Raw genomic sequence first — 25839 nt, 5'->3', positions numbered from 1 at the left:
GACAGGATGCAGAATTGGACCGAGAAGTGGCAGGTGGAGTTCAACCTGGAAAAGTGTGAAGTGATTCATTTTGGACGGTCAAATTTGAATGCAGATTACAAGGTTTAAGGCAGGATTCTTGACAGTGTGAAGGAACAGAGGGGTCTTGGGGTCCACGTTCATAGATCACTCAAGATTGCCACACAAGGTTGTCAAGAAGCCGTATGACATGTTGGTTTTCATGAGTATGGAGACTGAGTTTAAGAGCCATGAAGTTATGCTGCAGCTCTATAAAGGCTTGGTTAGACCAGACTTGGAATATTCTGTTCAGTTCTAATTGCCTCATTGCAGGAAGGACATGGAAGCTTTAGTGAGAGTGCAGAGGAGATTTACCAGGATGCTACCTGGACTGGAGAGCATGTCTTATGAAGAAAGGTTGAGGGAGCTAGGGCTTTTCTCCTTGGAGCGAAGAAGAATGAGAGGTTGCATGATAGAAGTGTACAAAATGATGAGAGGCATAGATAGGTAAATAGCCAGCGACTTTTTCCAAGAGCAGAAATGGCTATTACGAGGGGCATAATTTTAAGGTGATTAGAGAAAGGTTTAGGGAAATGTCAGAGGTAGTTTCTTTACACAGAGAATGGTGGGTGCGTGGAAAGCACTGCTAGCAGTGGTAGTAGAGACAGTTACATTACAGACATTTTGGATAGGCACATGGATGATGGTAAAATGAAGGGTACATAGGTTAATTTGATCTTAGAGTAAGACAAAAGGTCGGCACAACATCAAGGGCCCAAGGGCCTATACTGTCCTGTAGTGTTCTATGTTCTATATTCTATGCTGTCGAACTGATATGTTATTTGGGCATTGTCTAGAAATCTAAAACTGCCATGCAATGATCTCTTTGTGGTTCGTTAACTCTCTCAGTTGATTATCAACCACTTTTAAGATGTTTGCCTAAACTATGAATAAGTTATTGTCATCAAGGGACATGGGAACATGTTAAGAAACCATCAAGACAGCCCCAACTTTCCTGATAACATGTCTTCAACTGTGTTGCTGCCTTAGGATGAAATTCAGCTCAATGGTTCAGGTCCAACCTTTCAATCGGACAATCTAATTTCGTTGTAATGAAATGCAAACGGATGTAGCAACTGCTCAGCAGGTCTGGCAGCAACTCTGAAAGTAGCAATGTTTAAGTTTTATACGAATTTGGTTTATTACTGGTTTTAAATTTTTCAAAAATTAAGCTTCCTGTGCATTTCAACAATCAATTTCATAATTTATGCATCAGTTTTATTTGTCAATTTAATTCATAGAAGTAATGGTATGCACAGTCCTGAATACCAGAAATATATATTGATTAGAGTGGGCTATGTTTTCTGCATGGATGACTACAGATATCTGAAGCAGACTCAAGCAATTTGGTCAAACATGAGCAACAGCAATAACATCAAGCAGTTTGGCAGATGCCATGAACCTTTGGAATTCTCTCTCTAGAAGAGCTTTGGAGGCTCAGTCATTGTGTCTGTTCAAGACAGACATCAATAGATTTCTAGATATTAAATACACCAAGAGACATGGGGAAAATGACTTTGAGGTTGAATATGTACCATGATTAAGTTGAATGGTAGAGCAGGCTCGAGGGGGCAAGCAGCCTACTCCTGCTCCTCAGTGCTGAAGAAGGGCAGCAAGGTGATTCAGTGGTTAGCACTGCTGCTTCACAATTCCAGACTTGGGCAACTGTCTGTGTGGAGTTTGCATATTCTCCCTGTGTATGTGTGGCTTTCCTCCAGGTTCTCCAATTTTCTCCCACAATCCAAAAATGTGCACGTCTGGTGAATGGCCATGCTAAATTGTGTTAGGTGCATTAGTCAGGGCTGAAAATGTGTTGCTGGAAAAGCGCAGCAGGTCGGGCAGCATCCAAGGAGCAGGAGAGTCGACGTTTCGGGCATGAGCCCTTCTTCAGGAATGAGAAAAATGTCATTAATCAGGGAAAGAGAGAGGGTAGGGGATTGGGTCTGAAGTGGGTTACTCTTCGGAGGGTCTTGTTGGGACTTATTGGGCCGAAGGGCCTGTTTCCATACTGTAGAAATTCTAATCTAATCTAAGGTTTACAACCGTAACGTCGACTTCTCTACTTCCTGAAGCTGCCGAGCTTGCTGTGTTCTTCCAGCCTCCTGCTTGTCTACCTATTTCCAATGTTCTTCGCTCTGAAGAAGACGGTGAATTCGCTCGCAGTTTGGACACGATCGAAAACCGAGGTGCCCCGCAACAAGTAGGTTAGACACGTGCGCCTCGGCGCTGGGTCCTGCCGGCGCGTTTGGGGCAGCCACGTGCAAGTGCCCTATCGGTTGCATGGGGTTTGCGCTCAGGCAGTGCGGCGGGCGGGCGGCTGGCAGGAGGCGGGGGAGGTGGGGGGAAAGGGTCCTTGCGGTGGATCTCTCTGGAACGTTTTCCGTCGGTTCCGGGCTTTCCACATCCACGTCATGTCCCTCGGCGTGCGGGCTCTGGTCGATTACTCGGGTCGCTGCTGTCCTCCGGAGCCCGCCGCTCGCTCGCGCGCCGGAAAGTCTTCGTGCGTCGGCGGGCCGGGCAACTGAAGAAGATGTCGGGGCCTGTGGATCCGGACGAGCCTTACGATTTCCTCTTCAAGATCGTTCTGATTGGAGACGCCGGCGTCGGCAAGACCTGCGTCGTGCAGCGGTTCAAGTCGGGCATTTTCGTGGAGAAGCAAGGCAACACGATCGGGGTGGACTTCACAATGAAAACCTTAGAAATCCAAGGCAAGCGGGTGAAAGTAAGTTCGAAGCCTGGCCGTCGGGGGTCTGGTTGCAGCCTCTCCTGCTGCAGCCTCTGATGCTGGTGCAGCGCCCCGTTGGTTATGATGCACTGGCAGCAGGTGCGAGCTCACTCACTCACTCACTCTTCCCAAGACCCAGGGCTTGGCAGGGGATTTCCTATTGTTGCCTTTCCCTTTTTAATCCATTTGGACTTTGCCTATTGTTCAACACGTACACACAATCTTTCCACTTGTCCGACGAGTCTTGCCAAAACCCAACTAACCAGAAGCTCTCACCTACTGCACCCAAAGCCCCCACTTGTCAAGGATGAGTCAGTTTGAGGTGTTGACAAAGTAAAAGTCTCCCTTAATAAAAGCAAAATGCAGTGGATGTTGGGGGATGTGATTCTTTTTTATTTAGAAAAGGATTCTGAAGAAACGTCAAAAATAACTCGAAAGGTTAAGTCTGTTTCTCGATGTTGCCAGAACTGCTGAGTTTTTTTTTGTGCACTTTGAGTTTAAATTTCTTTGGCTTGTTTGTGCCACCTTTAAACTTGCGCCTCAAGAGAGGAATTGAAACGTTTTACGTTAGGCTAATGAAACACCCAAAGTGGCAGGAAAATAAATAGTTTTATTTTGCAGCTAATCTTAAACAGGAAATAGAATCTTGGCAGATTGCCATATTACAGAATATAGATCTTAAGGTTTTGCGTTGTTCACATTTATTATTACATCACTCAGACGATCATTGGTGAAGGTTCACCTGCTGTCCTTAAAAAAAAACTTACAGCCCCTTAAGCAGAAGGAAAACTAACAAGTGAAATTTAGTCAGTTGCACACTGATATAGTACTCATGGGTTAATGAATAAATGATTCACATTACATAGAACAAGCTGTCTCTCACGAGAGAAACATGTGTTTTGAAACAACTTATTTTATGCATGCAAACAAGTATTTATTGCAAATATGTCTTTTCAGATTGGCTTTGAAAATAAATTGTGATATAGATATGTGTTTTTTACACTTGCCAAAACTGTCAAGAAGGGGTGGCGGTGGTTAGGTAATCTGTTTTCACATCTCTTCTAGCAATGCTGTTCTTTTTAACCATTTTTTGTTTTTTTAAAATCAGTTTTTTTTAAGTCATTTAGTTATGCTGTTTTATCTTGAATTGGAAGTAGTTGCAGTATAAAGTTCATCTTGGGCATCAAAACAAAGTGTAGCATAAACTAGTGTGAATCATGGCTTTGAAATCATTTCAGTTGATGTGCTGCAGTACACTGACAACTGTATGAACTCCCATTCTATGATATTTGAGCTATCTCTGACTTGACAGTTTGTTATTGATGTCTTCAGGTTTGCAAACTAATGACCAGCATTTGCTTGATACAGCAACTTGTATTTATTTGATGCAAGAGGAAACGTCAATGTGGTGATGAACTGAGAACCAGTATAGGTTAATGGGCAAATGGGTGATGCTATGAGATCGACTTTCATCAATGAAACAGGTGGCAGAATATTGGATGAGGTAATCTTTATAGAGGGTGGAAGACAGAAGACCAGCCAGATGTCATTGATGTAGTCTTAACCATTCACTGGACAAAAAAAAAAGACAAAAAGGCTAGCAAAAACCACATCCGGTAAAAGGAAAAGAAACTAGTTCAAATTCTCGAATCCTTAATTATACTTAGAATTATAATCCCTACATTGTGGAAGCAGGCCCTTCAGCCCAACAAGTCCATACCGATCCTCCGAAGAGTAACCCACCCACACCCGTTCCCCTATCCTATATTTACCCTTGACTACATACCCCGAACACGGACAATTTAGATGGCCAGTTCACCAAATTGGCACATCTTTGGATTGTTGAAGGAAACCGGCGCACACCCACGCAAACTGCACACAGACAGTTGTCCGAGGCTGAAATCGAACCTGGGTCCCTGGCGTGGTGAGGCAGCAGTGCTAACCACCAAGCCACTGTGTCACCTTAAATTTGTGTTTCAACAATCTTTAACATGATCTAAAGAATGTAACTGGGTGTCTATTCTGCTTTGTGGTCAGACTAACCACTAAACCATTGTTGAACAATGTTCTTGTTTCCTTTTTTCTATTTTTATTTTTGTTTTCTTGTTACAGTTGCAGATATGGGACACAGCTGGACAAGAACGTTTTAGGACCATTACACAGAGTTATTATCGAAGTGCTAATGGTGCAATTGTTGCTTATGACATTAGCAAAAGGGGATCTTTTGAATCTGTGCCTCGGTGGATAGAAGATGTGAAGAAGTATGCGGGTTCAAACATTGTGCAATTATTAATTGGTAGGTTTGCTTACAGGCAGTTTGAATTAAATGTGGGTTGGTGTATAATCATGCTAATACCTGTTACCTTGGCCGGGCATAGATAGTATCATCAAAAGCGGCAGCAATAATACAGAAGCATTTCTCCACAACTGTTTGTTGTGTTCAGAGGTTTCTATTTTGTGAAAGTGTATAATTGTATCTCTTGTACCTTTTAACTGTTAGGTTATTTTAAATGGTGCTTGGTGAGATGAGTATATGAGGAGACCATGTGTTCAGTTTCTTGCTTTAAGGATGGAAGTGGCCTGATGCTGCCTCAGCCATGCAAGTACAGCCAATCTTGGTTATGCTATTTTAGCTGTTTGGTCCTTCACACACTTTTCTACAGATGTGTTGGGCTTGAGCAACCGCCCTTTGCCAAATGACAATAAATAAATGAATGAGTGAGGGATTAAGGAGGTGAGAAAGAAAAGAATAATCCTAACTATGAGATTGGGAAAACAATAAACCTCTCCTCCCTTCGTCCTTCTATTTCCTCTAGAGAACCTGTGCTTTCCTGCTATTGACATTAGCCACTGCTAATTATTTGCATACACCTGAAACAATTAAAATCAGGCACGTTACCTTTAAAAGTGATGGAAAGGAGGATATCCTAATGCCCACTGCTTAAATGTGTGAATCTGTGTTGAAGCTAGTTATTATGTTTCTTTATCCTTTAAAAAGGTTAAGCAAGAACTGACCTGCAATGCTGAGTGCCCTCAAGGAAAATGGGAATGTAGCATGCATTTGTAAAGTGCATTTGAAATGGGCAGAATGCTGTTAATTTCCACCTTTTGCTACTGTAATAAGTTTAATGATGTGCTATTGAGATGTGTTATAAGGCAACATTTTGAAAGGAAGCAAAATGTTAGCAATACTTAACTAAGCAAAATAAAAGCAGAACTGCAGAGGCTGGAACTCAGAAACAAAAATAGAAATTGCTGAACGGCCCAGCATGTTTGGTGACATCTGAGGAGAGAAATCAGAGTTAATGTTTCAGGTTGAGTGACCTTTTCTCAGAAGAGTTCTATTGCCAGATCTACTCAGCTTTTTCACTTAACTAAGCAAACTGCCCGAGACTAACAATCTTTTTTGAATTGTCTTACATGTTGTGAGCACCCAATATTTACCTTTTCAATTGCTCACGTTTTGCAATCCCATGCACTAAGTCACCATTAGCTCTGAAATGAACCACAGTTTGTTGCAGGACCTTCTATAGCCTTGTCTTCCAATCTACCTCATTAAATTTCCTGTGGTGTTAGTACCAACATAGTTCCTTGACATAGGAGAACCAGTGGATGTGATCTGTTTGGATTTCCGGAAGGCCTTTGACAAGATGCCACACAGGAGGCTGCTAAAAAAAGATAAAATCCCAGGGATCCAAGATGGTGGGGATCTTAAAGGTCTGCCCTGCTGAGCTCTGTACCACAACTCAGGCGAAATAGTGCTTTTGCCCTCCCCACCTAAGTTATTTTGGAAAAATTCGAAAGGTAAACAGTTGTGGAATTGTTATAGTTTTTTTAAGTAAGTGAAGATGGCAAAAGGTAAAGATTCAATTAAGTCCCAACACACGGGACATTCGCCGACGGCATTGGGGCATGCCTGTGACCGTGACTACAGCCACAGCTACAGCCTCCTCTGCAACTTTGTTGGAATCACTTACCCAACAGACCTTGGCTGCAGAGTTTGTGAAGTTCTGGGAAATGATTGCGGTGTCAATCAAGGAGAGTCGCACTAGGCTGGAACTGATCTTGATTATGCTGCACAAGCACAAGCAGAAGCTGGAAGGGCACGCAAAGCGAATGGAGGATGTCTAACGGCGGACCGCAGCATAATGACAGTCATTGATCCCTGATGGAATGGATCCAGGCCCTTGAGAAACAGGTCCAGACCTTAACCGAGCAGGTAGATGACCTTGACGAGAGGTCGGAGGAAGAATGTTTGGATCATCGGATTGCTGGAGGGGGTGGAACACGCGCAGCCAGCAAGTTTTTTTGAAGACTGGCTGCTGTGATTTTTTGGTTGGGAGGCCAGGTGAAGGTTGACAGAGCTCATTGGGTTGCGGTGCGCAGTCCCAGTTCGGACCAGCGCCCCTGCTCAGTCCTAGTGCAATTTCAATGCTACAGGGACAAGCAGCAAATTATAGAAGCTTCCAGAATGCAGGGGAAGGATCAGCAGACCTCACTTTACAAAGGATCCAGAATTATGTTCTTCAAGGATTTTTTTGCGGCCATGATTCGTAAGGGGACGTACTTTGATTAGGTTAAGAGGAACCTTGATTTTCAGTATTCTGTAAGATATCCAGCAATGCTTCATTTTACTCATCTGAAGAATCAAGTGAGCGTACAGAAAAAGCGAAAACCTTTCTGAATACTTTAAAATAGACTGGATAGTCTAAAGGATGTGGACAATAATGTTTTCTCTCTTCGTTTTTCTTTGTACTTCTTTCCTTTTCTTCAATTGTTGGATTTTTTCCAATGTTAATTAGGGTTAATGTATAGTTGGGGAAGGGTAGAATGCTCACTTTTAACTTTGTTAATATTACTTTGTTTTTTCTTTCCTATTGCTTGAGTTTGGTGTGCAGCTCAAGCTGGAAGGAGTTATTGAGATGTAAGTGAGATGTATATGCGCCGCTGTGGGCAGGGAGTAGAGTACCCCATTTAGTGCCATTTGTATTTTGTATTTGATTTAGTTTGTTGGTTTTTTTGTAGACACAGTTTATGAATGTGCTGCTAGTTGGTTAGGTTTAGTTTGTGTAGTTTTTTTATGCTCCATGAGTCTTTTACCATTTATACTCAGCGATTTGTAAGTAGAATTCTTCCTTTTGGGAGTTTAGAGGTTGTTGTAGAGGGTCATGGCTAACTGTGTTCTCAGATGGTGTATCTGGAACATTATGGGAAGTCACTCGCTGGTCAAGAGGAAAAAGGTATTTCCGAGTCTTAGAAAGGAGAGGGTTGATTTTGTCCTATTGCAGGAAACTCACCTTGATGATAAAGAACATCTGAAATTACATTAGAGTGGGTTTGATTGGGTGTTTTTCTCGTTCTTCGATACTATGAGTAGGGGAGTGGCCATACTTGTTCGGAAGAATCTCCCATTTAAGTTACATCTCACATGAATATGAGCAGTCTGTAATTTTTAAAGCCTCAAAATACAGTGAAGCGTATGGTATTTTGAATGTCTTGTTGTCCCCACACACCCCCTTAAATTCCTGCTAGATGCATTCTCCAAATTGATTGCCCTAATGTTTTGACCTATTATGAGGGAGGTTTTAACTGTTTTATGGATCCTATAGTAGATAGAATGCCCAATGGCCCCTCAAAACACTCTCTGCAGTCTAAGCAACTAGTTGATTTGTGGGTGCAATTGGGGCTGGTGGATGTTTGGACGTTTCTCCACCTGTGGATAGACTTTGTGCTTTTTTTTTAATCTGTACAAGTGTCAGTACTATGATTGATCTTTTCCTATACCCTGTGATATTTTTGGTTTCGGTGATGTCCTGCACAATTGGGAATATTACCACTTCTGATCACGCAGCAGTATACTTAGAGGTCAAGATTAAGGGCAATGTGACAGGGTCACGGCACTGGCGAATGGATCCCTCTATTCTCAAGGACATTTAAGTTCACTGAGTATTTCTCCATTGAGTTTAAAGCATTCTAAGCCATCAGTTTGGATACGGCTACTAACCCGTCTATTCTCTGGGACATTGCTAAGGCTTATGCTAGGGGGATAATTATCTCCTACTCTGCCAGTCAGAAGTGACAGAAGGGAGCAGCAGTGCCTGCTCAAGGCACAACTGAAGGCAGCCAAGATGGCATATTTTGATAGACCATCGGTGGCTAAGTTGCAGTGGGTCACAGCTCTTCAGTCCACCTTGAATTCCATGTTCACACAGATAGTGAGGAAGGAACTTTCTTTCGCGATAGAAAAGTTGTTTGAGCATGGTGATAGGCTGGACAAATATCTGACATATCTGGCCAGGAAAAAGAACGCCTCCCAATCTATTACCTCCTCCAGGGAAGGGACTGGGATTCATACCTGTGATTCTAAAAATATCAGTGCTGCATTTCAGAGATTTTACTGCTAATTATACCGGTTGGAATGCTGTGAGGACAGATGGGCTAAGCTGGAGTCCTTTTTTAAGAACCTGGATCTTGCAGGCGAGACCTCTGAATAGATGTCTCTTCTTAATGCCCCTTTAACAGTACAGGAGGTACAGAAGGCGGGGAAACAGCTCCAGAGTGGAAAGACACCCGGCCCTGATGGTCTTCCTAATGAAGAATTATTAAATATATTGTCAGGACCGATGCTGGACATGTACAATTAATTGTACAGTCATGATTACCTCCCACCGTCCTTGAGAGAGGCTAATATCTCTCTGCTCCTTAAGGAAAAGAAGACCCCGGAGGACTGTGCTGCTTATAGGCCCATCTCGCTTCTAAATTCTGATTTTAAAATTTTGTCCAAGACTCTTGCATTAAGACTGGATATGCTGTTGCCTGGAAAGGGTGGCACGGTGGCTTAGTGGTTAGCACTGCTGCCTCACAGCGCCAGGTTTGATTCCAGCCTTGGGCAACTGTCTGTGTGAAATCTGCACATTCTCCCTGTGTCTGCATAGGTTTCCTCCGGGTGCTCCAGTTTCCTCCCACAGTCCAAAGATGTGCAAGTTAAGTGAATTGGCCGTTCCAAATTGCCTATAGTGTTTGATGCATTAGTCAGAGGGAAATGGGTCTGGGTGGGTTACTCTTAGGAGGGTCGGTGTGGACTTGTTGGGCCAAAGGACCTGTTTCCACACTGTAGGGAATCTAATCTAATCTATTGTCAAAGAGGACCAGATGGGTTTTAAAAGGGCCACAGATCCTCCAGCAATGTTGGGAGGTTACTTAATGTGGTCCAAGCATGTCAGCAGAGATCGGTTCAGGGATTAGTGATCTCTTTAGATGCAGAGAAGGCTTTCGGTTGGAGTGGCCGTATCTTTTTATGATGCGGATGACATTCCCATCATTTTGTCGAACCTGGTTGTTTCTGTACCCCATTTGATACAATGTATTAATTTATTTAGCTCCTCTTGGCTATAAGATTAATCTTTCAAAATTGGAAGTTTTGCTGATGAGGGGTCTTGGGGGAATATCTGACATTGAGTCAAGGTTTCCCTTTAAGTGGTCATGGGAGCTTTATTTAGGTATTTTTGTTACTCCTATCTTCAGTCCGTTATTTAAGGCTAATTTTGTTCATTTGCTTGCCAAGATTAAACAAGATCTTCAAAGAGGGGAGGCTCTTCCAATATCCTGGTTAGGTTGAGTAGCCCTTATTAAAATGAATGTCCTTCCTCATTTGTTGTACCCTATGTGAATGCTTCCTTTGATTTTTCTCAGGCAAACATTTCAGGGACTTAATGCTGGTTTAGCTCTTTTATCTGGCACCACAGGCAGCCCCTTATTAAGCTCACCAAATTGCAATTGCCCCATGGGCTGGGAGGAGTGGATATCCCGGATATTAGGAGATATCAGTTGAGCTCCCTTTATCATTTGTGAATGACTGGACTTGTAAGGACCCAGCGTCAATATGGTTGGATATTGAGGCCAGCCAAGCAAAGTGTCCTCTTTCTTGTGTTCTTAGATAAAATGAGGGCAGTTGTGGAATACTGTTGTAATCCAATAATTATTAATGTTGTCAAAGTGTGGAGGGCGAGGTGATAGAGTGAGGGTAATATATCTGAAACTTCTTTTCTTACCCCTATAGTTGGTATGCTGGGGTTCTGGCCAGAGATAATGGAACCCGAGTTTAAACTCTGGGCAGCTAGGGGCGCTTCCTATTTGTGTGACTTATTTAAGGGTGAAATGATGATGTCCTTTATCCAAATAAGCCACAAGTATGGATTATCTAGCAGAGACCTTTCTCGTGTTTTCCAGAATAAGGATTTTGTTCAAAAAGGAATTACGCTTTTGACTGACTCCTACAGATCCAATACAATTCATGCCAAGAGCACTTTCAGTTAGTACTCTTAATCATCTGTTGGGAGGTTGTTCCTCGGATGATATTGAGCGACCATGTGAGATCGTGGAGGGAGAGTTAGGAGTTGAGATCTCTTCTGAGACATGGGAGGCTATTTGTGAAAATGTGAGAAAGATTTTGATCTGTAATAAGACCCATGCCATGCAGTTGAAGATTCTTCATAGGGTCCATCTGGCCCCAGATCATGTCTCGAAATTTAAGGTGGGAGTATCCTTTGTGTGCTGTAAGTGTAAAATAAGTACTGGTACTCACTCCGTCTGTGGTCCTGCCACAGGCATCGTATGTACTGAAGTGCTGTGGCATGAGTAACAGAGAATCTTGGAGACTGACCCGATCTCTCTTCTGGGCCTGCTGAATTTATCATCTGTAGACAGTCATGGGAGAAAAATTTTTAATATCCTTACTTTCTGCATGAGGAAAAACATTTTGATGCGTTGGGTGTCTGAAAACCCCCTAGGCTGTCGGGTTGGCATAAGGATTCTGGGTAATCCAGGATGGAGGACATGAAAAATTTCTGGCTGTAACAGCTGCTCCTTTTTTCGAGGTGTTTTAGGTGCTGGAGGTGATTACCTCAAATTCCAGGAGCAGTAATCACGGTTTTCTATACTGTTGCATTGTTTTGGAACTTTGGGGGGAAAAAGTCAAAACAACAGCAGTTTTAAAAGGAGAAAAACAGACAAAGGAAACATATGGTGAGGTTAGTACAGGAGAGAGAGAGCGAAAGAGAAAGAAACTGACACCAGAGTGAACCTGCACATTACTGCCTTTGCTGTTTGAATTCATGTATCGCTGGACATCAAAGTGCGTCTGGGAAAATTAACAAACAGTGAAATTCACAACTGATCTTGGAGGAACTGTTTGGGCGAAGTTCACAGCACAGAATCAGATAAGTTAATTGTTTTAAGTGGCCTACAGAACGTTTGCAGTAGTGAGTAGAGTGGTTTCTTTCTTGATTATATGTTTTTGAGATATGTCTCTTGATTAAACTTAGTTTAATAGTTACAGCTTATATTTTAACCTGGGGCAGTGCTTTGTAGAGGAATAAGACGGTGTTATTTTCTGGGCCTGTAGATTGTGAAGGAGCAAAAATGGCCTTTAATAGAGTGATATGTGCTTCTTGTCAAATGTGGGAGTTTAAAGAGAGCTTAAGGGTTACTGCAGATTATATCTGCAATAAATGCTGTTGGTTGCAAATCTTATCAGATCAAATGGATCAGTTGGAGAGGCAGTTAGAAGCAATGAGGAATTTGCAACAGCAACAGTATGTGATGGATGGCAGTTATAGGAAAGGGGGCAAGTCTCAGATACAGTCACATAGATAGGTTAACTCCAGGAAGGGTAAGAGAGGTAGGCACCTAGTGCAGGTCTGTTCTGTGGCTATCCCCATTTCAAACAAGTATGCTGTTTTGGAAAATGTAGGGGGTGATGGATTCTCAGGGGAATGTAGCATGAATAGCCAAGTTTCTGGTATTGAGGTTGGCTGTAATGCAACGAGGGCTACATCAGGTTCCAAGAAATCAATTGTGTTCGGGGATTCTCTAGTCCGAGGTACAGACAGACGTTTCTGTGGCCAGCAGCGAAAAATCAGAATGGTGTGTTGCTTCCCCGGTGCCAGGATCAAGGATGTCTCCGAGAGGGTGCAGAATGTTCTCAAGGGGGAGAGGGACCAGCAAGAGGGCATTGTCCACATTGGAACCAACGACATAGGAAGGGAAAAGGTGGGAAGTGAGAGAAGTGATTGCTGGGCCTCTTGCTGAGATATTTGTATCATCGATAGTTACAGGTGAGGTGCCGGAAGACTGGAGGTTGGCTAACGTGGTGCCACTGTTTGTTTAAGAAGGGTGGTAAGGACAAGCCAGGGAACTATAGACCAATGAGCCTGACGTCAGTGGTGGGCAAGTTGTTGGAGGGAATCCTGAGGGACAGGATGTACATGTATTTGGATAGGCAAGGACTGATTAGGGATAGTCAACATGGCTTTGTGCGTGGGAAATCATGTCTCACAAACTTGATTAAGTTTTTTGAAGTAACAAAGGATTGATGAGGGCAGAGCGGTAGATGTGACCTATATGGACTTCAGTAAGGCGTTCGACAAGGTTTCCCATGGGAGACTGGTTAGCAAGGTTAGATCTCTTGGAATACAGGGAGAACTAGCCATTAGGATACAGAACTGGCTCAAACGTAGAGGACAGAGGGTGGTGGTGGAGGGTTGTTTTTCATACTGGAGGCCTGTGACCATTGTAGTGCCACAAGGATCAGTGCTGGGTCCTCTACTTTTTGTCATTTACATAAGAGCATAAGAGTTAATAAGTTTGCAGATGACACCAAAATTGGAGGTGTAATGGACAGCAAAGAAGGTTACTCCGATTACAACAAGATCTTGACCAGATGGGCCAATGGGCTGAGAAGTGGCAGATGCAGTTTAATTCAGATAAATGCGTGGTGCTGCGTGTTGGGAAAGAAAATCTGAGCATGACTTATACACTTAATGGTAAGGTCCAAGGGAGTGTTGCTGAACAAAGGGACCTTGGAGTGCAGGTTCATAGCTCCTTGAAAGTGGAGTCGCAGGTAGATAGGATAGTGAAGAAGACGTTTGGTATGCTTTCTTTTATTGGTCAGGGTATTGAGTACAGGAGTTGGGAGGTCATGTTGCGGCTGTACAGGATATTGGTTAGGCCACTGTTGGAATACTGCATGCAATTCTAGTCTCCTTCCTATCGGAAAGATGTTGTGAAACTTGAAAGGGTTCCGAAAAGATTTACAAGGATGTTGCCAGGGTTGGAGGAATAGAGCTATAAAGAGAGGCTGAACAAGCTGGGGCTGTTTTCCCTGGAGTGTCGGAGGCTGAGGGGTGACCTTATAGAGGTTTACAAAATTGAGGGGCATGGATAGGGTAATGGACAATATCTTTTCCCTGAGGTCGTGGAGTCCAGAACTAGAGGGCATAGGTTTAGGGTGAGAGGGGAAATATATGAGAGACCTAAGGGGCAAGTAGGTGGCAACTAAGAGGGTGGTACGTGTATGCAATGAGCTGCCAGAGGAAGTGGTGGAGGCTGGTACAATTGCAACATTTAAGAGGCATTTGGATGGGTATTTGAATAGGAAGGGTTTGGAGGGATATGGGCCCGGTGCAAGATGGGGTTGGGATATCTGGTCGGCATGGACAGGTTGGACTGAAGGGTCTGTTTCCATGCTGTACATCTCTGACTCTAAGTTAATCATAGAACATTTGCCCTGGGCTTTCTCACAAATATGGTGCACCAAAAAACTGAATGTCTCTATAAGACATGGCAGCTCTTTTTGGATTGCTTAGATGCAGATTTGTCTGCCATTTTCATTAGGGTTTTCGTGTAGCCATAACTATCTGATTTAGCAAGCTTGGTACTCCAAGGGGAAAAATTCAGAATAAATGTAATGTTTTGCTGCACTGATCGGTGATATTTATTTATTTTATTTACTTATTCTATTGGGCTGTTTATCTTGCATGCGGATAATTCTGTTTGTGTTTTTTAAATTTTTTTTATAGAGTAGTGTTGTTGGTTTATTGTTGTAATTTTATTAAAAAGTAGTCATCTTTTTTTCCTCAAAAATATTTTTTAAAACATCCTATGGTATTAGTGGAAAGGTACTTATGTGGACAGAGGATTGGCACACAGCAAAGATTGTGGTTAAAGGGGTTTTTTTCAGGATGGCAGCCAGTGATTAGTGGAGTTCGAAAGGGACCATAACCATTCATGTTCTACATTAGGACATCATTGCTAAGTTTGTAGATAACACAAAGATAGTATTGATTAGGTGGGAGACTGCAGTAGGACATAGACATGTTAGGAGAGTGAGCAGAGAAATGAAAGATGGAATACAGTATGAGGTAATGCAATTTGGTCAGAAGAATACAGGCGTAGTCTAGTTTCCAAACTTGGGAAAGGCTTTGGAAATCTGAAGCACAAAGAACTTGGGAGTTTTAGTACAGGACACTCCAGATTAATTTGCAGTTAGGAAGGCAAATGCAATGTTATCTTAAAACATACAGAATACTGACAGGCCTGGATAGAATGGATGTGGAGAAGGTGTTTCCGCTAGTAGGAGAGACTAGGACCGAGTGCATAGCCTCAGACTGAATGGATGACCCTTTAGAACTGAGATGTGGAAGAATTTATTCTGTCAGAGGGCAGTTAACCTGTGGAATTTATTGCCATAGAAGGCTGTGGAGGCCAACTCATTGAGTGCAGTAAAGACAATTCCCTGATTAGCAAAGGGATCAAAGGTTACGGGGAGAAGGCAGGAGAATGGGGGTGAGGAGCATTTCAGTCAAGATCGAATGGTAGAGCAGATTCAGTGGGTGGAATAACTTAATTTTGCTCCTATATCTTTTTGTCTTGATTGAATAGTGGTTTTTCAGTCATCCTGAAATATTCATTGATTTCCAGGATATGTTTTCAGATGGAGAACACTTTGAACATAGAACAGTGCAGCACAGTACAGGCCCTTCGGCCCTCAATGTTGTGCCGGCCTTTTATTCTACTGTAAGATCAGACTAACCTACATACCCTATTATTGTGCCATTTTCCATGTGCCTATCCAAGAATCGCTTAACTGTTCCTAATGTATCTGACTCTACTACCACTGCTTGCAGTGCGTTCCACACACCCACCACTCTCTGTGTAAAGAACCTACCTCTGACATCTCCCCTAAACCTTTCTCCAATCACCTTTAAAATTGTGCCCCCTCATGATAGCCATTTCCACCATGGAAAAAGTCTCTGGCTATCCAAACTATCTATGCCTGTCAAATTCATGTACACCTCTATCAAGTCACCTCGCATCCTTCTTCGCTTCAATGAGAAAAACACTAGCTCCCTCAACCTTTCTTCATAAGACATGCCCTCCAGTCCAGGCAGCATCCTGGTAAACCTCCTCCACACCCTCTCTAAAGCTTTCACATCATTCATTTAATGAGGCGACCAGAACTGAACACAATATTCCAAGTGTGGTCTAACCAGGGCTCTATCCTTAATTAATGAAAGCCATACACCATACGCTTTCTTAACAACCTTATCAAACTGGATGGTAACTTTAAGGGATCTATGAACATGGACCTCAAGATCCCTTTGTTCCTCCACACTGCCAAGAACTCTGTATTCTGCACTCAAATTTGACTTTCCAACTTCTCCAGATTGAACTCCATCTGCCACTTATCAGCCCAGTTCTGCATCCTGTCAATGTCCCATTACAAACTACAACAGCCCTCCACACTGTTCACAACTTCACCAACCTTTATGTCACTGGCAAACTTACCAACCCACCCTTCTACTTCCTCATCCAAGTCATTTTATAAAAATCACAAAGAGCAGAGGTCCCAGAACAGATCCCTGTTGAACACCACTGGTCACCAAGCTCCAGGTTGAATACTTTTCATCTACTGCCACTTTTGGTCTTCTATGGGCCAGCCAATTCTGTATCCAGACAGATAGATTTCCCTGTATTCCATGCCTCCTTACTTTCTGAATGAGCCTACCATGGGGAACCTTATTAAATATCTTGCTAAAATCAATATACACCATATCCACTGCTCTACCTTCACCAACGTGTTTTGTCACTTCCTCAAAGAATTCAATAAGCTTTGTGAGGCATGACCTGCCCCTCTCAAAGCCATACTGACTATCTTTAATCAAACTGGTTTTTGCAAGTAATCATAAATCCTAGCTCTCAGAATCCACCAATATTAGTTGCCCAACACTGACATAAGATTGACTGGTCTGTAATTCCCAGGTTTATCCCTATTCCCTTTCTTAAAAAAGGATATAATATTTGCCACCTCAAATTATCTCTTCAGTGGATAGAGTGGACGCAAAGATCACCGGCGAAGGCACAGCAATCTCTTCCCTCGCTTCCTGTAGTATCCTGGATATATCCTACCTGGCCCAGGGGATCTATCTATCCTTATGTTTTTCAAAATTTTAAGCACATTCTCCTTCCTCACATCAACCTGTTCTAGCATCTCAGTCTGTTTCATGTTGTCCTCACAAATGAAAAGGTTCCTTTAGCTCGTGAATACTGAAGCAAAGTATTCATTAAGGACCACCCCTACTTCCTCCAACTCTGGCACAAGTTCCCTCTACTATCCCTGATCGACCCTACCCTCACTCTGGCCACCCTCTTGTTCTTCTCATTAGTGTAAAATGCCTTAGGGATTTTGTTAATCCAACCAGTAAAGCTTTTTCATGCCCCCTTCTGGCTCTCCTAAGTCCCCTGTTCAGTTCCTTCCCGGCTACCTTGTAACCCTCTAAAGCCCTGTCTGGTCCTTGCCTCCTCAATCTTAAGTAAGCTTCCTTCTTCCTCTTGACTAGATGTTCCACATCCCTTGTCATCCAAGGTTCTTTCCACCTACCATCCCTTCCTTGCCTCAGTGGGACAAACCTGTCCAGCACTAACAGCACTTCCAGAACACCCTCCACATTTCTGTTGTACATTTCCTTAAGAACATCTGTTCCCAATTTAGGCGCCCCAGTTCCTGCCTAATAGCATTGTAATACCCTCTTCCCCAATTAAATACTTTCCTCTACCCTCTTCTCCATGGTTAAAAATCTCACAACACCAGGTTATAGTCCAACAGGTTTAATTGGAAGCACACTAACTTTTGAAGTGTTGCTCCTTCATCAGGTGATGAAGGATCACCTGATGAAAGAGTGATGCTCCAAAAGCTAGTGTGTTTCCAATTAAAGTTGGACTATAACCTGGTGTTGTGATTTTTAACTTTGTACATGCCAGTCCAACACTGGCATCTCCAAATCACTCTTCTCCATGAGTATACTAAAGGTCTTGGTAAAATTCAATTTAAACATTATGAACACAATAAATTGATAAAGATCAGAAATATCCTGATACATTGAGAGTTTTTCATGAGTATTTGCCTGAAATTATAGTATTGCTGTGCCCAGTTTCATGTTCCTGTCTCTAGAACCAGGTAAAAGTTAACATGGTCCTCTGCTCAGTGTTCCTGCAAACAAGATGATTAAATTCTTTGCTCATCAGACAGTACATTTTCTCTTGTAGAGCACAGGATATATGCAGATTGTATAACTTCTTTTTTGGAATTAGTTAGTTTGCTTCCTATATGAATAGTTAGGAACAGTTGACTTGCTAGTAAATTGACTTTGAGTGATTATGTAGAATTAGTGATGGTCAACAGGCAATTCATTTTGCACTGGCTCAATTTTAAAGTCAACAAAGAAGAAATTAAATTGGGCTATCAAGTGGCTGCCAATTTATAGTTGCCTATTTTTCTCTACTGCGCAAGACCAATTTCACCAGTGCTAACCACTGAGCCACCATTGCTGCCCTATGACCTCCCAACTCCTGTACTCCATGCTCTGACCAATAAAGTAAAGACTACCAAACGTCGCCTTCACTATCCTATCTACCTGCTACTCTACTTTCAAGGAGCTATGAACCTGCACTCCAAGGTCTTTGTTTAGCAATACTCCCTAGGATCTTATCATTAAGTGCTAAGATTTGCTTTCCCAAAATACAGCACCTCACATTTATCTAAATTGAACTCCATCTGCCACTCCATTTGGTCATCTGATTAACATCTTGTTAATCCTAGGTAACTTTCTTAGCTATCCACTACTCCTCGAATTTTTGGTGTCATCTGCAAACTTACGAATGAGACCTCTTAAGATCACATCCAAATCATTTATATAAATGACAAAAAGTGAACCCAACACCGATCCTTGTGTCACACCACTGGTCACAGGCCTTCAATCTGAAAAACAACCCTCCTCCACCACTCTTTGTCTTGTACCTTTGACCCAGTTCTGTATCCAAATGGCTAGTTCCTCCTGTATTCCATGAGATCTAACCTTGCTAACCAGTCTACCATGGGGAACCTTGTCGAACGCCTTCCTGAAATTCACCTTGAATGAATTTAAAAGACAGAAAATCAAGTGATGTGCAGTTGTGATTTTTTTAAGAGATAGTATGCTATACAAGCCAGTAACAACACAGAATCAGCCCTATACAGTAGCCCTGCGACTTACGAACTTAATCCGTTCGGGACCCGGGTTGCGTACCAAAAAGTTCGTGAACTGAATCAATTTTTCCCATTGTTCGGATAGCATAAGAATTCTTGGATGTACCAACGAACGCTGTTCACAGCGCACGCGCCAAAGACGAACTGAATGAGATCACGCAGGGCCCGAGAGCTTTTGTGTTCAACAAGCACGTAGGCAAAGCAGAAAACAATGAAATCACGTGGTTGCACATGGGCTTTTTGCGTTCATATCTTCGTTCGTACCTTTAATTTCGTACGTACGTTGAAGCAAAATTTTACGTACAATCCTGTTCGTAAACCGATTTGTTCGTGAACGGGGTCGTTCGTATGTCGAGGCGCTACTGTAATGAAAAGGCAATTATATAGAGACTGAGCTATGTAGTGGTGCTAGTTTGGATCACCTAATGGACTTCTCCTGTTTCTAAATGTTCTTAGGATAGAATAATTCTTGTGTGCCTGTGTAATGTTCCAATCCGTAATAGTTTACAGTTTAGGAGCAGGGCATCTTTTGTATTAGGGCTGCATTCCTGAAGGACTGCTCCTAGATTTTTGAGATGTTACTGTGTTTGGGCTAGAGTTTATTCAAATGTATAAGAAGTACAAAAGGATATACCAAATCTCTCTCCTCACTTTTTCCTTGCTGCAGTCATAGAGCAATCTAAGACAGCTGGCAGTAGGCTTTGTGATATGGTTTGCAGCTAGCTGCAAAACAAAGATTTATAATGATTTTAAGTATAGTCATGATAGAAAATTAATTCCAATCATGTGTTTGAGCATCTGGATCTTTTAGCTGCTGTTTTCCAGAATGATGACTGGTTCATTGAACATCTGTCAGATGCAATGTGGTCTTAGAGGCCTCTTGTCTTTAAATCTGGACTACTTTACTACTTTATTAAATTGTACAGTTCCCAATAGAGCTGAAGTGCCTTTCTGGGCCCAATAAGTCTTCCTTGGACCTCTCCAGCCCTGAGATTCCCCTCCCTAAATCTGATGTTCTTGCAAGATCTCGATGTCAGAAACCCATTTCTTCATCTCATCAATCATGATGTGGGTAAATAGTATGCCCAAAAGACATGACCTTTAAAGTTGACTAAGCCTCCTCTGTAGTAATGTCTGTGGACAGACTGGCCATTCACAAGGCTATCTGATCTAATCTAGAAAATACAGTCAACACAAATGTTTTCCTTTCAAGGCTGTTTAGAATTTGAAAGCTATTCTTCCAACAATCCCATTTTTCATGTGAGTGAAAATCCATATATTCTATCTCTACTAAGTTTCTTCATTAACCAATATACATTGTTTGATCATACCAGTAAAAGAGGAAATTCAATTTGATATATTGCAATACTTTGTCTGCCCACATCAACACTGCCGTCCTAGTGATCGACTTAAATTGCAGCTAAATATAGATTTAAGTCCAAATTTAGGAAAATGGTTACTGAAGTGAAGTTAAATGTAATGGTGTACTGATAAACCACTTGATGCAAAGATATTACACCATCAAAAACCATTCTAAAGAGTTAAATCAACTTGGTTCTTCAATTTAGAGAAAGTGTATGGAACAAAATTAGCTAACAGTTAAGGTTTATTGATTGATTGAATTATTGGAAATAATAATTATTATTCATGAATAATTCAAGAATTATGTTAAATTTCCATGATTAAATAATTTAAATACTTTTAGGGATTTTTTGAGATGTCCTTTCAGATTTGAAAAATATTATTTACTAACATCATCAAGGAATCTAGACCTATAATAATGGATTGAAATTAGTAATCCAAGCCCAATATATGGCTATATTTCTGAGTTCTTCTGTTGTTTTTATTTGCAGACAGCTATTTAATAAGGTAGACTGTAAGTAACTTTTACATTTGGGTACTGCTGAGAAGGCATCCTTAACTGAATTATTGGACCTTACTTGGGTTTTACTGCCAGTGTTTGACCCATTTTGAGTGAATCCCACCTTTCAGAAGAAATGTTTATCAGATGCCATGTATATCCGTTCAGTTTGACAAACAAAATCCCAAAGTAATTTTAAATAAGAGCTTGGGAATTCTTTATGATGGCCTGGAAGAAATAGTTATTCATCAATTAATATTATAAAAAGGTTATTTGGTCATTGTCACATTGCTGTTTGTAGGAACTTGCTGAATGGAAATTGAATGTCAAGTTCCCTGTATCAGAAAAGAAACTCCACTCAACTACGCTATTCTAGTCTCTGCATCATATCTTTTATCCCTGTATCCACTAATACTCCTAATGTCCTTCTTATGTTGGAGTGTTTAGAATTGTACAAAATAATTCAGCTGAAACCCAAACAATGTTAACAAAGATTTGGTATAGTTTCCTTACTTTTGTATTCTGTCCCAATTTTATTTTAAAGCCAATGATCCCGCAAGAATTTTTCATAACTATAGCTGCCCATCCTGCCACCTTCAAAAACTTGTTCACATACACTTCAGATCTCCCTGAACCCACTTTGTTTAGATGGCTTTATTTATGTACCTCGATTATAGTACAATTATTTTGTCCACTAATATTTAGTCTTTTAATTATTATTGTAACTCTCTTTGTGAGATTGCATTAAGAATTAAGAATAGTTCAGTTTGTAAATTAAATAATATTTAGATCTAATTGATGGTTTTACAGCCACATTTCAACCATTTACATCAGCAAACAGAATTTAATTTTTAACCTTACACTGTTATGGGACGGGGAAACGTAGCTTGTCAGAATTGCATTTTTGTTATTTCACCCTGAGGTTGTGATTTTGCCCTGTGGAATGTAACTGATGAGATTTGACATTATTACAGTATAGCCTTGATAATTCAAACCCATTTTACTTATAGCTATACAGTGATTTAAATTAGGTAATACAAACAGCAAAAAAATTACATGATCAAAATTGGATGTAAGCAATTTTGAATTTAAAGGAAGAGGCCAAATGCATCATTAGATTATCAACCTTTCTCATGTCTTGAATGATTTGTGATGGTTTAAAATAAGTCTTCTGGATACTCTCGAGCAGCAATTTTTTGGACTCATCCATTTTAACTATTAGATATGAGTAAAACAATTGTTTGACTGCCAGTGGACTGGCAAGAGAATGAACAAAATTGTACAGCATGTGAAATGGTTACTGAGTGTCTTTATGTTCATGTAGTTCTGATATAATTAATTTAGAGTGTGATATCCTCCTGAAACAATCTTTAAGTCCCACACATCCCTTTCTGATGTATCATTTCTCAAACAGCCAACATTGCTGCAGGTGTGGATGCGTAGATCACACCGGTGCCCATCTGCCCCCACATACAACACTTCACCTGTCCAGCTATCACTGTTTTAGTGAGTTTAATTAATATGAAATATTATAAAAATGAATTTCTTAACTGTATTCTGCTGCAATAGGTATCTCATTCAAATCGCTTAGCTAATCAAAAGAGACGCAATAAATACTCACCAATCACCCACCTATTTTTCTCAAATGTCCTATTTTAGTTCTGCCAAGTAGAAAAAGTTTGAAGATGCTCTCCGTTGCCCAGCTAATGCAGGTTCACTCTTCTCTTTATGAAGCTGCTGTCGGTGCACTGCTTGAGAAGCTGCTGACCCCATTATTTATGAAGGTGCTGTCCCTGTTTTCTCTTGCACGCTTTATGAAGCTGCTGTCCTCTGTGCCTGCTGTATCTGCTGGAGTTTAGAAAAGTATGTGATGACTTGATTATATTTTGAAAATGGGATTAGAAATAAATGTGACTGTTCCACAATAAAGGGTCACCTATTAAAGACAAAGTAGATTTTATTTCCTTGGGGTCATGAGTCTTTGGATGGATAAAATCTGGAGAAGTCATGGTGGTTAGGGTTATGTCAAAACAAAGCTATCAAAATTGCTGAAGTTATTTTTCAATTTGGGCAAACCATTTTGGATGACCATTTAAATGATTATCAGCTTAACCGTTCTACAGACTGTAGCCATCCTTGAAGAGAGTTTAGGATTTTTGTAATGATTATTAATTTCGACATGGAGGATATGATCCTTGCTACAGTAAAAATGGGATTTAAATCATCTGAGTTTGAATGGCCTTCCTGAGTTCAAGTTTCCCTCATGTCCTGCCCCATTTCTCTGCTAACAAAAGTATATTTGTCATAAATGAGGCAGGGTTTTTTTGGATCCTTGTCCCACCTATTGTTTTACATGTTCAGGGAGTTTCCACTATGCTGCAAAAATCCAGCTTTTTTTACTCCACACTGAGTATTGTCTGGGCTTTAGGGACACTCTAGGTTCACTAAAGATCTTGTTCTCTAAAAACTGTCAGTATATGATAATTGTATAATGGTCAGCATTTGCTATGATATTCTGTACTTTTTAATTCTTTTTTTAAAATTAGGTATTTCTGAAATATGTTTTAAGTGGTTTTTATTTGTTACCAAATATAGATAACACCAGTGCAAAAAAGATATTGCATTGTGTTTATTCTAAGGTTTGAATCTCTAAATAATTAGTTTGAACTGACTAGTAAAGCTTCTGCATTTTAAACTGTAACCAACAGTTAACTATTTCATGAGGTTCAAGAGACATGTATGTCTCCGTCAAAGATGTGGTAAGATATATTGTCATGTGATCTCTGACATCATCAAAGTGTATGGTGACATGCACTCTAACCTTTTCAAACTTGTTTATGCTACATCTCCCCCCAAGTCTTTGTCCTGGTTATTCTTTTACGTATGCTTATATTTGTGTTTGCATTGAAATTTTATTCCAATTCCCCCATCCAAGTCTTAATCTGTCAGCAAGTTTCATGACTCGCTATGACTGTTTTCATAAGACTTGAAAGATCTGTGGTATTTCTTAAACTATAGTTTCTTGTCTTTGACAGTATTCATTGAGGCCTGTAGTATACAGTTCTTCCTGTTCTTTCTTAATTTAGAACTGTGTTTTATCTAGATAGATGACCTTGTTTTCGTTAAATATATTGGAATGAGATTTCTATTTTCTCTTAAAGTACTTTCTGGGATGAGTACCAGATAAAATTCCTGTTGATTTATACCTCTCTAGACAATTATCCCTTCTTTGCTTTGATCTCAAGCCCAAACTCTTTGACCTTTATTTGTAGACGTTTGCATGGCCTGGTTGGAAATTTGGATGTTATTAGGGGTTCTGGTCAGTGCTCTACACATCTCACAATTTGAAATTATTTCTTATATGTCCTTTGAAATTCCCAAGCACCACACTGATGACTGACTATGAAGTCTACATTTTGTTATGCTGATATGGTTCTGATGATTTTCTGCAATGTCGTCTTGGATTGAGACTGGAATTACTGGTATGCCTTTCACAATGGTAAAGTTTTCTGTGTTTGAAGAATGGTTTTATGACTGTAACTAGGTATTTGATAAGGTGAAATGAAAGAAGGTTAAAGATCATGGTATAGAGGACAGCATATTGGAATTGATGAAAGAATGGTTGGCTAACAGGGAACAGAGAGAAGGCATAAATAGGTCTTTTTTTGATTAGCAGGATGTGCCAAAGAGATTGGTGCTGGGACATCAACTGTTCACAAATCATATAAATAACTGGATGATGGGAATGGAAGGTATGGTTGCCAACTTGGCGCAAAAATGGGCAGTTGTGAAGAAAACAAGGAGGCTATAAAAAGACGTAGGTTAGGTGACTAGGTAAAGCAGTAACAAATGAGGTAGGTTAATATGAACGAATGTGAAATCGGCAATTTTGGCAGGAAGAATTTAAGTATACGCAAATGGAGGGAGATTGAGATGTAGGGGGATGTGGGTGTCTTTGTGCATCAGTCACCTCTTTGCAGGTACAGCAAGTAATTAGAAAACTAATGCAATGTCATTTATTGAAAGAAATCAATTACTAAAATAGGGAAGTTATGGGCCAGTTATACAGGGCTCTGATAAGACCTCATTTAAGACCATAAACCATAAGACAAAGGAGCAGAAATTAGGCCATTCAGCCCATAGACTCTGCTGCACCATTCAATCATAGCTGATAGGTTTTTCAACCCCATTTTCCTTCATTCTCCCCGTAACCTTTGATCCCCTTGGCAATCGAGAATTTATTTATCTATCTCTGTTTTTAAATATAGTCAAGGACCTGGCCTCCTTGGTCTTCTGTGGCAATAAATTTCACAGTTTCACCACTCTCTGGCTAAAGAGGTTTCTCCTTATCTCTGTTCTAAAAGGTCTTCCCTTCACCATAAGGCTGTCCCCTTGGGTCCTTGTCTCTCCTGTCAATGGAAACCTCTTCCCAGTGTCCACTCTATCCAGGCTGTACGATACTCTGAAAGTTTCAGTCAGACTGCCCGCTTGTCCTTCTAAACTCTGAGTATAGTCCCACAGTCCTCAAACTTTCCTCATATGTTAAGCCTTTCATTCCTGGGATCGTTCTCTTGAACTTCCTCTGGACCTGCTCCATTGTATATTGTTTTTCTCCATTTTGTGTTTTAGGAATTGTGTTGGAGGACTGTCAAGAGTCTTGGTCATCTTACTTAAGAAAGGATGGATGGGTTGTTTCATGAAGAAAGGTTGGACAGGCTAGGCTTGTATCACCAAGAATTTTAAAAAGTAGGAGGTAACTTGATGAATACTTATAAGATCCTGAGCAATCTTGACAAGATAGTTGTAGAGAGGGTGTTTTCTTTACTGCCAAAC

General features: G+C 41.0%; 1 protein-coding gene across 1 annotated transcript in view; it reads left to right on the top strand.

Annotated features, from left to right (window-relative positions):
- The first annotated feature begins 2392 nt into the window (after positions 1-2392).
- The window catches only part of rab43 (RAB43, member RAS oncogene family), a 32386-nt gene continuing 8939 nt past the window's right edge, over positions 2393-25839 (top strand). The window contains exons 1-2 of the mRNA XM_060835543.1: positions 2393-2779; positions 4895-5078. Of these exons, the coding sequence (XP_060691526.1) occupies positions 2588-2779; positions 4895-5078 (376 nt within the window). The 5' untranslated portion in view covers positions 2393-2587. The remainder of the gene's footprint in view (positions 2780-4894; positions 5079-25839) is intronic.

This window comes from Hemiscyllium ocellatum, chromosome 14 (genome assembly GCF_020745735.1).
Source record: "Hemiscyllium ocellatum isolate sHemOce1 chromosome 14, sHemOce1.pat.X.cur, whole genome shotgun sequence".
Classification (NCBI taxonomy): Eukaryota; Metazoa; Chordata; class Chondrichthyes; order Orectolobiformes; family Hemiscylliidae; genus Hemiscyllium; species Hemiscyllium ocellatum.
The sequence above is the reverse complement of the archived record's forward strand: the minus strand, read 5'-3'. Positions and strand labels throughout refer to the sequence as shown.